This window comes from Eleginops maclovinus, chromosome 8, assembly GCF_036324505.1.
Source record: "Eleginops maclovinus isolate JMC-PN-2008 ecotype Puerto Natales chromosome 8, JC_Emac_rtc_rv5, whole genome shotgun sequence".
NCBI lineage: Eukaryota > Metazoa > Chordata > Actinopteri > Perciformes > Eleginopidae > Eleginops > Eleginops maclovinus.
The window spans coordinates 14,396,519-14,414,523 of NC_086356.1; the positions used below are offsets into that span (position 1 = coordinate 14,396,519).

An 18,005-nucleotide genomic window follows, 5' to 3' on the forward strand; every position below is an offset into this window, starting at 1 on the left:
GATAACGATTAAGCCCTTCTGGTTGTCTATTATTGTATTATTACTGTAGTAGTAGGTCATTTTTTATTGGTGTATTTTACATTTTCTATTACAAATTAAATGACCTAACTCACATTTGTGTAACGATAAAGCAGCAAATTAGCTCCTCAGTACAACATCCATCCCTGCTGTAGCTGGTATCATTAACATTCTCATTGAGGCTTTGAGTGATGCATTATTGTGCAGATAAGATTAAGATTGAGCCGGTCTTCCTGCCCTTCCTCTACAGTTTATGCCTTTTTGATTCATTGTTTAGTAAGGTAATCAGCTTTGCACTTTAAATTGACAAATAATAACAATGTCTGGTTATTGCAAAAAACGTCATGATTGAGTTTTCTCGTCCTAAACTTAATTGTTATAAATGTAAAAGCTTCCGGAGGTATTACACAACATAAACACACACTTAAGATCTGCATCTGAGGACTAGGATCTAACCATTTCTGCATCTCTGTTTCTCTTGATTTCACCATCTGCCTGATCTTGCACTGATTTGTCTCAGTTTAGGAAGAATGTGTGCATACAAATTGATAATTAGAGTGTAATAAAACGGATAAACTGAACCGACATCAAATACACACACAGTGAGTCACAGGTTACATTAAAAACAGACTTTGATGAAGAAACTAAATGTCTTTTTTCCAGGGTTTCCGCGGGGACTCCGTCAATACTCAGGTGCTGAAGAAGGACGCAGATGGACTCTGTCGACTCTCCCAGGCTGCTCTCTGCCTGTTTGAGGAGGTAAGAGGGATTTGTTTTTACACAGGCACTAATAAGAGCTGTTATACTTTCCAGTAACTGACTTTATGCACCTCATCCTCCTCCCTTCTGACAGATCTGTAACCTAGCATCCTACTGCCTGTGCTCCTGCAGCACTGATGCAGCTGCTCCTGGTTCAGAGAGTGACACAGTGATGGTGTACGTGTGGGGCAGCAACAGCAGCCATCAGCTGGCAGAGGGAACTCTGGAGAAAATCCTGCTGCCAAAGCTGACTCAGGGCTTCAGTGATGCCCAAATGGTGAGGCTACCAATACATATGGACTGGTATTTTTCCATAATAATGCATACTATTATTTATCTGATTTATATCTTATTGATTCTATCCACTATGTCCTCCTTTCAGATTGAGGCGGGGCAGTACTGTACCTTCTCAGTCTCTACAGATGGGTCAGTGAAAGCGTGTGGGAAAGGCAGCTATGGCCGCCTGGGCCTCGGGGACTCCAATAACCAGTCCATGCCCAAGAAACTTGTGCTGGAGCCTCATAGGAACATGAAGAAGGTGTCCTCCTCCAAGGGCTCTGACGGGCACACTTTGGCCATCACTGTAGAGGGAGAGGTAACAAGTTAAAATGACTGCACACTGTACTTTTCACCATTCTCCTCTTGTTTCCTTTCAATGACATATACCATTTCCAAAATATTTCTTTCAGGTATTCAGCTGGGGTGATGGAGAATATGGGAAACTAGGCCATGGCAACAGTGCTACACAGAAATACCCCAAAATCATACAAGGACCTCTGTTTGGCAAAGTAGGCACGGGAATAAAGCTCTGTGTTTGGGGAAAAGATGGATGGGGAATGCAAGCCTTTCTGTTGTAGTTATTCATCTTTTAAAGCTATGTGGTTTAACATAATTTAACATACATTATGGCATCTCTTCCAGGTTGTTATTTGCGTGTCTGCTGGCTACAGACACAGTGCTGCTGTGACCAATGATGGAGAGCTTTATACCTGGGGAGAAGGCGACTTTGGCAGACTTGGTACACGCCCCGTTTTCTCAAGTTGTCTGATCTCATTTGTCTCAACTGTTTCAGTGATACCCCTTCCTCCGGTCTACAGCAACAACCTGTTGTCTTGTGTTTGTTCCCTGAGCAGGTCACAGTGACAGTCAGAGTCGTAACGTGCCCACTCTAGTGAAGGACATCAGTGGTGTTGGACAGGTGGCCTGCGGCAGCTCTCACACCATCGCTGTGGCGCAGGATGGACGCACTGTGTGGTCCTTCGGGGGAGGGGACAATGGTGCGTTGATAAAAGATTCACTATTTGATTTAAGTCAATCATACATGAAGTAGTTCTGTGTCAAATGGCGTAAACATTTAAAAATATATGTATTACACACACTGTCAGTGATTTCCTCAGGGTCGTAGTATCATATGTGCTCTATCACAACAGAAGTGTCTCAAGCTAGTGTGTATTAATGCTGCTACCCGCACATGACTCACCCTTGCAGGTAAACTAGGTCATGGAGACACCAATCGTGTGTATCGCCCAAAGGTCATAGAGGCCCTGCATGGATTCATCATCAGGAAAGTGTGTGCTGGCAGCCAGTCCTCTCTGGCCCTCACCTCTGCAGGACAGGTGAGAGGGAAGAGGGTCAACTTTTTAACCAACCATAGCTCAGCTAATTTAGCTCTTTATAGATTTTTGTTGTATGTTTAGTCCAAATAATGAATGTTTATTTGAGCACAGTCTGAGTACAAGGATGTGTTTAGTATCAAAGGCTCATCAAGGGATAGGTGTTCATAATTAGCTTGGGCTATAAATGCTTTGGTTTATGCTACAAAACTGTTCATATACAAACAAAAATAAACATGAATATCTTAAGACAATACAGATAATTCATTATTTGTCCCGAAGTGGGAAAATCTGCAGTGTCACAGAAGCAAAGGTGATACAATAAGAAGTATCCCTAAAAAAAAAATTCAATAAATAAGTAAAACATAAATAAATAAACAGCTAAGTATAATAAGTAGATAGATTTAATGGAGGAATTCATGTTGTTGCCTGTAATCAATAATGGAAATATGATTTTTTTCTGTGTTAAATGTGGGGATAAAGACAATACATTTATATATTTTTATTTAGGTGTTTGCATGGGGCTGTGGCTCCTGTTTAGGGTCTGGCTCCTCTGAGACAACCTCTCTGAGACCCAGGTTCATAGAAGACCTGAGCATTACCAAGATCATCGATATCTCATGTGGAGACAGCCACTGTCTGGCTCTGACGCACGGTAAGAGACCTCTAACCGCTGAAGGTCATTTGTGCAGATGACATGTGTAAAGAAAAACGTGGCTTTGCTTTCAGAATAAATGTAATTTGCGGCTAAGAGATATCATTTTCCATCAGATGGGATGAATTTACTCTGACTGTATTGTTTCCCTCTTTCACCAGAGAATGAAGTGTATGCCTGGGGCAACAACACTATGGGCCAGTGTGGGCAGGGCCACACCTCCACACCAATTACCAAACCTAAGAAAGTGCTCGGTCTGGAGGGGGTGTCCATTCAGCAAATCACTGCTGGTACTTCTCACAGCCTGGCCTGGACCGCAGTCCCCACAGACAGGTAAACCTATCCTGTCTTATTTTTCAAAAAAGTGTCTGCATTTTTGCTTAAGATGTGTTTCCTTTGTATATTTTCCATTCCCTTCTACGATAGGAATATGTGGTCTCACCAACATTTCCATTGAGAATAGTTTGATGTTTTTCTCAATGTTTTGCCCTCTTCTCATTAGTCTTGACACGTTTGTGGATGCTCATCTCTCAAGAGACTTTCTTCCTTTCCCAGGCAACTGGTGGCGTGGCACAGGCCTTTCTGTGTCGACTTGGAAGAGAGCACGTTCACTTACCTGCGCAACTTCCTAGAGAGTTACTGTGATGGCATCGGGGATGACAATCCTCCTGCCCCTTTCTTATCTAAAAGGTATGAAATTAAAGTGATGAAGTATCCTATCAGTTCTGATATTAAACACTGGAGGATTGCACGTTTTTAAAAGCAAGAGATTTGCTTTATTTTTGTTTTGTGAGAAAAAAGAACATTGTTTTTTCTCATGTGATTTATTTCATTTCTTTGATTTTTGTATGGTTTCTTGTTTATCGGTTCTCAAAATAAGGTTTTGGTGGAGGTGGTTAATTATTTTTATGATTTTGTGTAAGCTGAAATAAATATGTCCTCAAAGGATATTGCTTTATTAAATATATGTATTACGTAAAAATGTAAATTAAATATAAAACTGCTAATTTTCCGAATAAAAGATAAAAAAGATATTAAATTGTATATTTTCAGTTTAAGATGCTCCTAATGCTCTCTGTAATCCTCAGGGACCACCATCAGTTTCTTCTGCTCTGCATGAAGCTGCTTTCTATCCACCTGTCCTTGGCCCATGCTGGGGGCACTGGTGCCATGGTTTTAGGGGCTCAAGGCAGACCCCTCAGAAACCTGCTGTTCCGGCTCATAGATACTAATATGCCAGACTCTATACAACAGGTAAACTAACAGTCTGCTTCAATTATTTCTCTGCAGGTGGTGGTGGGTTGTTATAGCCCATACTACTCATTTAATTGAATGAATTGCTTGCAGTAAATGCTTACCATTGATATCCAATCCGTGTTTTTTCCGTGTTGACACTCCTGTCCATCCTCAGGCAGTTCTGAACACGCTGTCCATCGGTGCGTCTCTGTTGCTTCCTCCACTGAGGGAGAGAACTGAGCTGCTCCTCTCTCTCCTTCCTCAGGGCCCTCAGAGCTTAAATGTCCTCTCTAAAGGACAGGTATGTAGAGCTCTTCTTTGCTATTTTAATCATTCCCTTATGTGTTGTTACAGTAGTGCTGGTAATCATGGCAAAATGATGTAAGCGTACATTTTTGCCTGAATAAATTAGCAGTCAGGAATGTGTTTCATATAGAAGATGAAGCTATAAATACAGAACACATGTTTTGCATTACATTTAATCTGCCTAATTATTTATTTGTTTATTTATTTATTCACTTCCTGAATGACATTTCAAATATCACTCTGATTCAGATGAGCTAGGGAACACTTTGTCCAAATCACATCTTGGAGTGTTGCTAGGCAATATGTGTATCAGACTCCTTGTATGTTGTGAAATTGTGTTGTTGTTGCTTCTCCACAGAGATGCCGTAAACCTTACATTACAGTAATAAAATACCAAACCTTTATCTCCTTTTCTTTTTCTCTGTGTCTTCCAAAGCGTCTGCAGTTAGACATGGTCCTCAGCAGCCTTCAGGATCAGAGCCATGTTGCTTCTCTACTCGGTTACAGCAATTTCGGGGAGGTGACAGCCCTGGGTCCCCCCCTGACACCCGCTCTGTCGGTCCGGCCGCCTTCCTCTTCCAGCTCTGTGGATGCTTACGATCCTCTGCACTTAGCAGAGGTGCTGCTCAGAACCCTGCTGCTCAGTATCGGCTTTTACACGGTATGGAATTATGTGGTTTTCTCTTTCAAATACTGAAGGTTTTCACAAGCTCCTATGTTTTCTTAAGTATTTTGATGCACATTTTTACCATTACATTGGAGTTGATGTTCATATTCCTTCTGTGTGTTCATGCAGGAGCGGGCATTTGGAGAACTGGAGAAAAACAGTGACAAACAGCTATCAAGTGACAGCCAGGGACAGACTGATCCTCCCTGTCACTTCCACCAGCTGCTGTCAGGACTGCACAAACACCTGCTGGGCCATTGCTACATCCATTCCAGCCCTGAGGTACACTCATGTTCAAGTATATTTTACCCAGAGTTCTGTAGTGATACGGTTGCATTAATGTTTTTAATGTTTCCTCTGGTGTGTAGGATGACGGCAGTGTGACGCTGCTCCGGGAGCATCTGTACCTGCTGCTTCCCTGTGCTGCTGAGACACTCAGGAGATCCACCAAACTGTTGAAGGAGAGCTCCCAAGATAATCAGATAATCAAGAAGCTGCATGGTGAGAATAATGGCTGTGTCATCATAACCTAGTTCCTTGTTAGGAATAGGGTGAGTTTTGGGTGATTTTATTCACAACAAATGATTAAAATCACTTCGTTTTCTATTTTTAAAATATATTTAAGGACAAGTGGAAGGACAGTTTCCAACTAATTTTCTGTATTTATAAAATAAGAATACACTTTATTTATATAGCATCTTCCATACACAAAATGCAGAAGAAACAAAACTACAGTAATAGAAAATAAAATTGATTTGACATAAAAAAAGCGATGCCATGCAATAATGATGGAAAATAAAACACACTTAATAAAATAAGATGAAATGGAACAATTAAGTGTATAATAACAGATGGAAAATAAAACCCACTCAAATTTACAAACACTTTGTTCAGGTCCATCGATTTTAGAGCAGTTTGATGCTTTGCTTCTATGTATCTGTTGTCTATCTGAATTTCTCACTTATTTTTATCAGTCACTCTAACACCCCCTCTCTCGTCTCAACCCTTGTCCCAGTGGTGTTGTACAACTCAGTGGCTGGCAGCCTGCTGTGCCAAGTCATGTACTCCTTGCTACTGCTGCCCCTCAGCACAGTCCAGCCCCTCCTCAGCCATTTGCTGGCCCTGTTGGAACAACTCAATGATTTCAACAGGTTCATACCAGAGACCGGCCTGCTGGAGGAGCAAGAGCTGAGGATGGAGGCTCAGAAGACATGTTTAGGTCAGTGGAAGCCTGATCTACCCCCATAGTTTATTGTTGTTATTAGTGGGTACAGCAGTGTCGGGAGAAGTACTCAGATCCTATACTTAAGTAAAAGTACAAATACTATGGTCTTGAAATACTCCACTACAAGTAAAAGTCCTGATTTCAAAATGTTTCTGAAGTAAAAGTGCAAAAGTAGTAGCATCAGAATGTCATTTAAGTACAAAAAGTACTTATTCTGCACAATGCTCCATTTTAGTATTATCTGTTTTTCTACATGTAAGAGCATTTTAGTGTTGTAGTTTGTCAATGTGGAGCAAATTTAGATACTAGAAACACTGTACTGCATCATACCATATCAGCACATCATGTGATTTTATATGTAAAAAGTAACTAGTAATTGTGAGCGTTAAAACAAGTGTACTGAAGTAAAAAGTACAATATTTGCCTCTGAAATGTAGCGGAGTAGAAGTATAAAGTAGCCTATAAATGGAAACACTCAAGTAAAGTATAAATATGTCAACAAGTACTGAAGTACAACACTTGAATACATGTACTTAGTTACTTTCCATCAAGATACATGTATAAAAACAGGATACAGGTCCTATGCTGAAGACTGCATGCAATTCAAACACTGACAATAGATCTTCCTTACAGATAAGAGTGAAGACAATGCGTGCCTTGGACCGCAGCAGCAGCAGCAGCAGCAGCAGCAGCAGCAGCAGCAGCAGGAGCAGCAGGAGGAGGACGAGGACGAGGAGGAGAGCACGTGGGTTTGGCTGTTGGATCTGGAGCGCTCTGTAGCGTTGGCAGTCGGCCGTTGCCTCGGTGGTATGCTGCAAGGCCCGCCACCGTCACTTCAGGAGAAATTGTCAGAATTCTGGCTATCAAATGTCCTCCTCAGGAACGGGCTTGAGATGGACTTTGAACAGCTGGGTAGGAAAACAAACGTCATGCTCTCCATGAGCCAATGTTTTGGCAGATAGAACCCAACATCATCCCCAGAATAATGTTGCATCAACGTCCCTACATTCTTCCACGAACCCGATCTTTGTTTGGCTTAGATGAATGTCATGGAAAGTTAGTTGTACCTATAGAGTAATGATTCTTTTTTGTTTTGTTTGATTAGGTTTTGACAGTAATACAGACAATAAACATGGGGGATAGAGTAAAACGGATGACAAACAATGGAGTTACCTGGCTAACCTTTTATTTTGTACACCCTCAACCAAAAAAACACTCATGGAAAAAAAGACATTTTTAGAGGCCCTATTTTCTCTTTCTTGCAGTGTGTTATATAGGTTTTTGTGCATGTAAATTGTCTGCAAAGGCTACAATCCCAATGTTCCCTGTTACTCTCACGCACACCCCCCCCCCCCCCCCCCCTGCCTGAAACACCTTGCTTGGAGTCCTCAGATAGTGACATCACTATATAACACTTGTGCTTCTATTGGCAAGCACTCCAACACATTGTCCTTGATAGGCTAAGGGGCGGGACATCTCTAAGCAGTCACACAACAGAGCCAACCAGCTATCCAATCAGAGCAGACTGGGCTCTGGTTTCAGACAGAGGGTGAAAAGAGGTGCCGCAGCACAGGCAGTATGAGAAAAATAAAGAGGTTTTTGAACATTAAAACATGGAAACATGTCACAGTAGAGGCACAGCATACAAAAATGAACCTGAAAATTAGCATAATAGGGTCCCTTTAACTTGATATGCAAACACTTTAGTCTATAAAGTACTTACCTTTCCCTGGTTCTCTTGTCCTATGTCCCATGGGATGTCTGTCCTGTAGACTCGAGCATGGCGTGGCTGACTGAGGTGGTTCTGCTTGGCAGCACTGATGCCCGACTGGCAGAGCTCAGCCTGAACGAGGAAACCAGGACTTTACTGGAGCTGGCGCTGGGGTCCTCCAGAGGAGCTGCAGGGGGCCTGTGGCAAAATATGGAGGAGTACGCTCACAGCAAAGGTATTTAAACTTGTGCTTGATTTTGTACGAGTGCATCACATGTGTTCAAAGTGTACCATCAAGTAATTATCAAGGTAAAAGTGGACAAACTAGCTGTATTGATGTACTTGACATGATAAATGATGCACAATACATCATCATTATTATTTAATTATGGTCTTCTTTCTTTTTTGGGTGATTTTGTTCTAATGAGCTGTGTTATTTTTCTGTGAGCGCAGAGTGGGAGAGTGCAGGATCTTCAGGTGACTGTTTGCTGCAGACCGTCTGCCGCTGCAGTCTTGCTGTTCTGTTGAAACACACAGGGCTGCAGAAAGAGGCCTGTTGGCAGGACAAGTCAGTAGTAACACACATTTAATATTCCCTGATTAATTGTGCATGATTCATACTGTTGTGCAGAAGAAACCTAATTATAAACTATTTATTCACTCATCCTGGGACAGATATGAGCCCTGCGAGATGCTGCTGAACGTCTATGAAACGGTCTATAAAATCAGAAGCTCTCTGTTGGCCCATAAAAACTCTCCAAAGATGTCCCAGGTGCAGACTGCTGCCAAACAGGTACCAGTACTACAATGAATCCAATTTATGTCAAACCAAATATTATGCATCTACAGATAATCACTACAAAATATCGTTTAATACTTGCTCTGTAAATATGTGTTTTTATTAACAATTTAATTGGCAAAAGGCCATTCTTTTTCATAAATATGAATTATTTCTCAGATATAATCAAAGAAAAATGGGGAAAAAAAACACAGTGTATTGGAAACATTTCTGTTTTGGCAGAACCCATCTCCCCAAAGTCCGGATGCAGACAGGCAGGAGCCGGGCCCCTCAGCGGAGCAGGTGGGGAAGGATCCTGAGCAGCAGTCAGTGGGTCAATGTAGCCGGGAGGTACAGGTGCCCCCACCCCCCACAGCAAACCACAACCAGGAGGAGGTTGCAGAGGAGGACGCATTTGGCAACAGTCGTATGTACCTGTCAGGTTAGAAAGGCTTATCTCTATTCCTGCCCTTAATGCAGCAATTGGAGATTTATGGCTGTATTGAACGGCTTAATTAATTTTTTTACATTCAAAGCATCTATTGAGGTTTTTTAAATCAATCGTTGAATGTCTGTCATGTTTCTTAAAATTCTTGATCAAAATCCTCAATTTAAACAATGTAATTTATCAGATTAAATGACTTAGTATGTTTGAAAAATATAGTATATTTTAATAAATAAAGAGTGCAGTGATTTTTTTTTAAGCTTTTCCTATTTTTTAAAGAATAAATGCCAACAAATATGGACTGAAGAAGAACATTTATTGAAATAATAAAAATAATTGTGAATTTTGGAAAGGATTACATTGATCTTTTATACATTTCTATGACTTTTTACTTTACAATGCTTTGGAGTAATTGGAAAGGTTTGGGTAAGTCAGAAAAAATCCCACGCTGAAATAATAGGTTTCAACAGAATGAATATACAAAAAGCTGCGCAGCATTCAAATGTTAACTTGTTTTAAAGGTCCCCTATTATGCAAAATGCACTTTTTGCTGTCTTTTATACATAAATATGTGTCCCCGGTGTGTAAGGAGATTCACAAAGTGTCAGAAAATACAACCCTCTCTCTTTTCCTCCTTTCCCACATCTCTAAAAATGGGGGTACAACCGAGCTGATCCAGATTTGCTGCCGATATAACGTCATATCGTAAATGTGGGCTGGCTTTACATTGAACTCCTGGCAACGCCCCGCCCACGTGACACGTCCCAACCTATCGTCCGCAATATACAGTCGCGAGCTGAATCCCCTCCGCAGCACCTCTGTGTCTCTGTGCAGGATGCCTGCAGGAGGGACTCAGAGTTGTTGTGTATATATAATACATATAATGTCACCTTTAACATATTTGTCTTAATATTTAACAAAATCTTAATTGCTCAAGGCAGACCCTGGCAGAGATATTTAGATTCCCTCCCCATCATCTTTACAAGAACAACTGACTCTCATGCGTCTTTCCTGTCTCTGCAGAAGTCCTGGAATCATTCATGGCCACCCGAGAAGCCATGCAGGTACAGCAGAACGTGACGGTGTACGAATCCTTCGGCACATCCACCCTCCCCAGCAGCATGGAGAGCCCCGTCAGCCCGGAGAGGGAGCTGGATCCCAAGCAGCAGTGGGAGAAGCAGCGGGAATCCGAGGAGAGCTTGGGATTCCCCGACGCCTGCCATCTGGTGGTGTCCCGCTGCCTCTTTCTCCTGCTTGGGGTCAGGCCTGCGTTTGTGGAACCCGGTGAAAGGGAGAGTCAGACTATAAACCCGGGAGCGAGGTAGAGCTTATATTAAGCAGCATGTTTATTTTTTCTTATATGAGCTGTTTCTGCACTAACTGTTCCCGTCATTGTAGGAAACCAACAGCAGAGCTCCTAATGATGGCTGCTGAAGGCCGGAAACAGGTGAGCCTCGTTCTGAAGCAGCAGTTTGACCCTCACCTCTTTATTAGTGCTAATGTATTGTCTTTGTCTTACTTAGTCTGACCAATCCAAAAACTCATTGGGATCTTCAAAGAATAAAATGGGTAGGTGGAATATGTTTAAAAAGGTACGTCATACCACTGTCATGTATAAAAGGAACAGTTTCATGGAGGACGAATAGACCAATATATTTGATTTATTTAAAATGTTATCCCTCATTTATTTTCACGACTTTAGGTTTGGATGCTCATTTTGGTTTGATCTTCTTTTTCTTTTTGTTATAAATATTTAATTAGCTTTGTTGAATGGAGACTTCTACTTTTTGTGCATATTATACCTGTATTTTTGACTTGAACAATATTATTATGATATCTGTTAGCTGCAAATTGTTGTCTTAGGATAGCATAAGGACTGAAAACAAGGAGAACGGCTTGGCAACAATAAGCTTATCAAAAACATCTAACTACCGCTATCCACATATTGTGTCATGATGTTTGATTCTTTCTCATGGCCACCAAAGATTTCAGCATGTCAAATCTGCATTATTTCCAGAGTGAAGAAACATTTTAAAATGAGTCTCTTATTACAAATGTCCTGCTTCGAGCCCAACTTGTTATTTTGATCGTCAAACCTCAACCAAGTATCTTTTTTTAAACAGAAATGACACTGATTGAACTACTCTGTCTGAGGTTGTACAAAATCTAACCTGTTTTCATCTTGTGTCTCCTCCAGGCTTACCTCTGTGTTCCCTGGGCGTCATGAAGGATGCCTGGGATCGCCTGCGGCAGTGCATCAGCCCGACCACCTCCACCCACTATGGCAGCAACACTCTCCCCATTCTCAACCAGGTGTTCCAATTTGTCTGTGGAAGCCTCATCCACATTTCACCCTCCTCACCTACCTTGCCGGCCGGACAGACTTGTGGTCAGGCCGATCCCAAAGCCATTACTTTTGCAATACTGCAGCAGCAACAGAGGGCGGAGGTAAAGAGAAATGATTTATTCTATATGAAATTACAAGCATACAGTCAATTAATACTGCTGAGGAACGAGAACACTACTCAACAGCTGCAGCTATGTGTTTATATTAGTACACATCTGTTTAATTGTCCTTATTAGTGTCATTGTGATTTGGTTAAAAGTCCCTAATGTAATGGCCGAATACATGAATGATTCAAGGTTTTCCTTTGTGAAACACATGTTTGCACAACTAAATGAAGCCTAAACATTAATGCATTCCTATAGACTATTGTATATTTGCAGCAAAAATTGTTTAAATAACTCAACATAGATGGAAATTAGTAAAAGAAAATGAGCTGCTGATGCATTTAAAGGTGTTAACTCACCTTTTAATGTTCTCTTTGTTGTGATCAGTTGCGTCTGGAGGCCTTGTGTCAGATGTCCTCCTTCCTGTGTAAGATGGAGGAGAAGAGCAGCGGGTTCCCCGTCTCCCCTCATTTTCCTGCTCTGCTGCAGTCCGTGCAGCTCCAGTTCCTCTCTGGATGCTTTTCTTTGGGAACACAAATCATCGGCTCTCACTCTGGAGCTAGTTACGAGACGCAGCATTACATGGTACACTTAGTAATAATGCTCTCACGATGTTTGTGCAGTATTTAATTCAAGCCAGGTGGAGATGGTATCTGAAATTTGTTCTATATTAACATTCTGTTGCATAAATTACTCTCCAATCCCTTTTTTCTGAATGCAGTCTGGTACGACTTCAGCTTCTCTGGAAATGCAAAGGGAGCTACAATCTGCAGCGCACACCTTCTACCAGCAGGTGGTGCGTGTGCTCAAACAGAGGGCCCTGTTAGAGAGGAGAACATCCAGGTTTGTTCATCATTTTTGCTCATATTTTGACACATTAAGGTTTCATTTGCACTGCTTTTCTTAAAGCTTTTGCATGTCGATGAGCTTTTGTCTCTTCATACCCAGGCTCCTGCCAGCACCTTCTCCTAGCCACCATGTTTGCACTGAACTTCTCCTACCAACCAGTGGACCTGGTGCTGGTTATTAAATGTGGCATCTTGGAAATCCTCTCCATGCTGACCAACAACAGCTGTGCTCTGATGAACCAGGGCTGGTTTTCAGCCTCTAAATCTGGATCCATGCTGCTAAGTGGGGCTGTTAGGCTAGCCTGCGCTCGCCTGCTGCAGATATTGACTGTGGCTGCAAGGTGAGAACTATTGGATTCATTAGAGAGTGAAAGTACACTTAAGCGGTTATTTTTTCCTAACAAATTGTCCTGTGTCCTCAGCTCCTGTGAGGAAATGCTGCCTGTGGAGGTATCTGTTGCTCTCATGGAAGTGATGTGTGAGCAGCTCCAAAATATCCTGTCTACTTTCCACCAGCAGCAGACGGCAGAGAGAGGTACGGCGGAGAAAAACGATCTGGACAGCAAGAGTGCAAATCCAATTGGTATTTCACATTTAACTATATAAAACTTCACTGGAATATACCTTTTTACGATCACAGTGAAATGCATTCTTACAGAGCATACTTTTCCCTTCTGTTTTTGTTGTTTTAGTGGTGGAAAGCAGCAAAGTGGTTGAGTCTCAGCTTGCAGACTTCTTGGTGTTTTTGAGGCGTGTTCTGTCTTTAAGAGTAATGAAAAGACTTTCTACTTTTGTCAAATGGATTGATCCACTCATGTCCATCATTTCACACAAATGCTCCTCAGGTAAGGAACTTAAAAATAAAAAAAAACAGCATGGTTTTTGTTTAGTGTGCATTTACTTTGGTTTTATTCCTCGTTTACCTCCTCTGTCTTCTTTCCAGGTGCTCCGTGCTTCCAGAACCTCCGCACTAAGCTTTTGGCCTTCCATGTTTTAGAAAGACTGTTACCTGCTTGTTCTGAGCCTGTTCAAATTCAGCAGGTATGATGTAAAAAATGCCAATGCAAATATAGAACACAATCCTGCACCCAATGTATGTAAGTTTGAAATAGTGAATGGGATAATGAAAGCATTGCTTTTTTTTCTCCCCTTTTCTCTGCTTTTTCCTGTAGATTGTTAAACAACTCTTTCAGCTCGTGTCTGTTTATATGTGGAAGGAACCACTAGCTGAGAAGAACCACGAGGAGACTGCTGAAAAAGACAAGGGGGTAATACAGCAGTATCATTACTGTAGAAAAGTCTTCTAGATTCTCATATCAACACGCCCTCCTTTCTTTCAATAATGATGCTGTGTAAAGGATTATCTACTGCCTGTTATACTGTCAGTGTACTACTGTGTAAACAAGAATGTTTTTGCTTTCATGATATATTGTTAACATTATTAAGTCCTAAGGGTGACACTTAGTGTTCACTGCATTTAAACAATTTCCCGCTTTCCCACAGTTACATTTTTCTTGTGATAATTGGGAATGAATGCAGCATCCAAGACTTAAAAAATGCTTTGCTCAGGAAAAAGTGAAATTCACTCCTGGCAGAAAGTAAATTAATAACAGCAGGGCTACCAGAGGAACAGATGGGCCTGTTCTCCATGGTGGGGTGGTAGGATAATAGGTGGAGGACAAGACAATAACAACAAATTAATGAGAAGACTAATAAAATGCCAATGGTATCATATGATAATTATTATTTAAAAATGTGGCAGCCACTGATTATGTATTTACAGTAGATCTCCGTCAGGCAGTTAGTAAAGTATTGCTTGTTTTTATAAATCTGTGACATTTGTTGTTGTATGTTCTGTCTGCTTGTGTTGAATGAAGCATTTCATGTCCTAAATATTTTCACACACACACACACATTTTTTCAGTTGATGAACATTTCTAGTGAAAAGTACCTTTTTCCAACTTGTGTTTCGCAGAATCCTGGCAGCTATGAGGAATGTATTCCCATCGGAGATTTTTCATTTGACCCTCACAAGCTCATCTGCTGTTCTTTGGAGAGCGGGAACATCCTCTCTCATGGCTCAGGAGGGAAGGGCTACGGCCTGGCAACCACTGCCATCACATCTGGCTGCTTCATTTGGAAGGTAAGGATCTACAAAATGAAAACAATTCAATTCATCTGAGTTAATCATTCTTTATGGGTTGTTGCCCAGATTTAACCAAAGAAATATGCTTTAAAAATAACGAGATACATACCAAACTCTCCTCCTCTCAGTTCCACATCACCAAAGAGAACCGAGGCAATGAGGGCACATGCGTAGGTGTTTCTCGTTGGCCAGTCAGAGATCACAACCATCACACTACGACTGACATGTGGCTGTACCGGGCCTATAGTGGCAACCTGTACCATGGAGGGGAGCTGGCCCGCACACTCCCCTCCTTCACCCAGGGGGACACTATCACCTGCATCCTGGACATGGAGGCTCACACTATATCATTCGCTAAGAATGACAAGGTCAGAAAACATATTCAATGTTAGCAGGCAGGGCTTCTACTCAATTGGACTTTACTCAGTGTGTTTTGCCTTCTTTTTGTAGGACCCAAAGATGGCGTTTGATGGTGTGGTAGCCTCTGAACTGTATCCCTGTGTGTTGTTCTACAGCAGTAATCCTGGAGAAAAGGTAATGGCTGATTGTACCTACATCGTGGCTCTTTTGTCTCACATATTCAAATCCTGTGTGGGTATTAGTGTTTCAAAGATTATTAGTTATTCAATATCTTTGGTAAATGTACCTATGAACTAGACCTTAAATTAAAGAGAAGAATAGATCAACAGAATCTACATATACAGTGAAATGTAAGGACATAAGAACAACTGGTATATATTTGAGAAATGTGTAAAGCAAATTAAGATGGGCTTTCTTTACTACATTTGTGAAAACTTCACATACAGTTCATTTAATTTCAAGACCTTGTTTTGCTTCTGTATTTCTCCCAGGTGGCACTGCAGGACCTCCAGATGCGAGGCATGCCCAGCAATCTTCTCCCCGGGGAGCCTCTCTGCAGCCCTCGCACCACGGTGCTGCTGGAGTCCACCCTGCAGCTCCTCCGCCGACTCCATCGGTGTGACCAGTGGGCCTCGCACATCAACCAGTACATCCACACCCACCTGGAGCTCATCGGCCCCCTGCTGAAAGATGACGAACTTGGGAGCTTCAACCCAGGTCAGTCAGTTCCTGCAGTGGGCACACATTAAACCGGGTTTTTCAACTTTATATCTTCATCTATTTTCAAATAGGGTGAATAAACAGGTTGCATTTGAACTCCTAGGAGCTTTGGCCTTAATGTACATTAGTTGTGCTAACATAATTGATACTACAACACATACCTGACCAGCTACCTAGGTGTATTCTAAAACAGCTAATGCTAAATTAAAAGCTGCTTTGGGTTGTGCAGCCACCCTCATTGTTGACATAAATCCCCAGGTTTTACTTATTTAACGGCTCACTGTGAAAACCTAGAATACGAATAATTTTATAAATGTAGTGGTCATTTTAATATTTCCTCAACCTTCAATCAACTGGAATCTTCTCACTCAGATGACTCCCCTGTAAAGATTGTGCCAGGCCTCCCCATCACAATATAATACCCTTTTTCCCATTATTTTTCAATCATGTGAAGTTAAAATTAATGTAGCTATCCCTGTCGATCACAGTGTAGCTACAGTGGACAAAAAGACAAGTGAGCAGTGTTCAAACTGATGGATGAACACCACCTGTGTTTGTACATCTTCTGTTTGAGCATCTGTCAGTGCACACAGCATTTCAAAATCAATACTAAAGGCAATGAAGCATATTTTATTCATGGCTTTTAATTATATCTCTTTTCTCACTGTCTAAACGTTCTCCCACAGGCCTCGGTCCCACACACTTTGATAAGGAGGAAAATGTCGGACAGAGGGAGGGAGGTGAGGACACGGGGGAGTTGTTGACCCAGCGTCGGTCCTTGTCCGAGGCCAAGCTAGCAGCTCTCTGCACCGAGGTGTGGCCGGTACTGGCTCTGATCGGCGGGGTTGACAGCGGTCTCCGGGCTGGAGGTCTCTGCCTGCACAAGCCCAGCGGACGCAGGGCCATTCTGCTGGGGGTTCTGAAGGAGGGAAGCCCCCTGGCCAAGCTGCAGTGGGAGGAGGCAGACCTCTCTGTCAGGTATTACTCATGTACATTCATACCTGTTTATATCTCACATCTCTCCTTAATGATGACTGTCATTACCTTCCATTGAACAACTCTTATATTTTTCCTGTCTCAGCATGTTTATTACTGTTCTGTTATTTTCCATCCCCTGTAACCTGTCTAACATCTTAGTTTATTTTATCATTTTCCCCCTGATCTTACTTTCTTCTTCCTTCTTCCTCTTCATTCTTAACCATCCATTAACCCCTGTTGAATCCGTCCCGTCGTCACTCCATGCTGTATCTGTGGGTTCTTCCCATCCTTCCCAATAACTAAGCTCCATGAATTCTTGGTCACCCAGCGACACGCCGATCATCTCGCTGGAGCCCTGCGACGTGTCCTGCTGCGACGTCACCCCGCTCAGAGGCCTCAAACCGAAGGTGTTGTTAGACCTGATCTATTTAATGGGGCTGCTGGAGGAGCAGGGATGGGTGGGGACTCATCCGGCCTCTAACTCTAAACGGAAATACTCTGAGGAGGTCATGAAAGAGAGTGAGGGGCAGAGCAGTGTCGAGACAGACCCCTTCCCCTCATCGTCCTCAACCAAAGATGCCACAAAGATCCCTGACCAACAGGAGTCGACCCAACCTCCCCAAACCTCCAAACTGGATGTCTTTGCGCATGAACTGAGAGCCGTCAGAGTCTCATACCTTCTCATAGGAGCTTTAAAATCCCTGACTGTCATTTTTAGTTGTGAGAAGCTCTCAGATTTGCTCCTAGTGCCAAAACACGACCCTCCCAACTCTTCAACGAGTCCCCTTTCCGGCACAAACCCCGACCAGGCCAAGGGAAGCAGCAAACAGTGGGACGAGAGTGCTGAGCTGAGGTCGGTGCTGCAGTATGTAGTGCAGAGCATGGTGAAGTGGGCGGTCAGACCCTGCCCCATCAAACAGAGCGTGTCTCTCGTGGACCTGGAGAGGGCTCAGGTCATGATCTACAAAGGAGCTCTGAACAGACTGCAGGAGGACAAAGAACACAAAGGTATCGAGACTTATGAATTCGACTCAACATAGTTCAGTAGTGATTTGCAAGTCATGCTATGTTGCACATATAACTTGAAAC

At 42.3% G+C, this 18,005-nt stretch overlaps 1 protein-coding gene and 1 long non-coding RNA gene across 2 annotated transcripts in view; one reads left to right on the forward strand and one right to left on the reverse strand.

Annotated features, from left to right (window-relative positions):
* The window catches only part of LOC134868859 (probable E3 ubiquitin-protein ligase HERC1), a 42,487-nt gene that overhangs the window by 4,641 nt on the left and 19,841 nt on the right, over window positions 1–18,005 (forward strand). The window contains 38 exon segments of the mRNA XM_063890207.1: window positions 682–777; window positions 872–1,054; window positions 1,160–1,372; window positions 1,467–1,565; window positions 1,699–1,795; window positions 1,911–2,054; window positions 2,266–2,393; window positions 2,901–3,045; window positions 3,207–3,378; window positions 3,601–3,735; window positions 4,134–4,299; window positions 4,457–4,582; window positions 5,024–5,248; window positions 5,384–5,536; window positions 5,623–5,755; window positions 6,270–6,473; window positions 7,113–7,391; window positions 8,252–8,425; window positions 8,644–8,758; window positions 8,866–8,983; window positions 9,212–9,410; window positions 10,437–10,734; window positions 10,812–10,860; window positions 10,937–10,982; window positions 11,611–11,861; window positions 12,252–12,449; window positions 12,586–12,696; window positions 12,803–13,053; window positions 13,135–13,295; window positions 13,405–13,557; window positions 13,656–13,753; window positions 13,885–13,980; window positions 14,688–14,855; window positions 14,987–15,226; window positions 15,309–15,392; window positions 15,710–15,935; window positions 16,625–16,916; window positions 17,221–17,924. Of these exon segments, the coding sequence (XP_063746277.1) occupies window positions 682–777; window positions 872–1,054; window positions 1,160–1,372; window positions 1,467–1,565; window positions 1,699–1,795; window positions 1,911–2,054; window positions 2,266–2,393; window positions 2,901–3,045; window positions 3,207–3,378; window positions 3,601–3,735; window positions 4,134–4,299; window positions 4,457–4,582; window positions 5,024–5,248; window positions 5,384–5,536; window positions 5,623–5,755; window positions 6,270–6,473; window positions 7,113–7,391; window positions 8,252–8,425; window positions 8,644–8,758; window positions 8,866–8,983; window positions 9,212–9,410; window positions 10,437–10,734; window positions 10,812–10,860; window positions 10,937–10,982; window positions 11,611–11,861; window positions 12,252–12,449; window positions 12,586–12,696; window positions 12,803–13,053; window positions 13,135–13,295; window positions 13,405–13,557; window positions 13,656–13,753; window positions 13,885–13,980; window positions 14,688–14,855; window positions 14,987–15,226; window positions 15,309–15,392; window positions 15,710–15,935; window positions 16,625–16,916; window positions 17,221–17,924 (6,730 nt within the window).
* LOC134868861 (uncharacterized) lies at window positions 168–4,523 on the reverse strand. Its single transcript, XR_010166329.1, has 4 exons — window positions 4,404–4,523; window positions 2,258–2,382; window positions 1,767–2,034; window positions 168–1,358 (listed from the first exon to the last, which is right to left on the reverse strand). It is a non-coding gene; the product is annotated as an uncharacterized LOC134868861 (long non-coding RNA).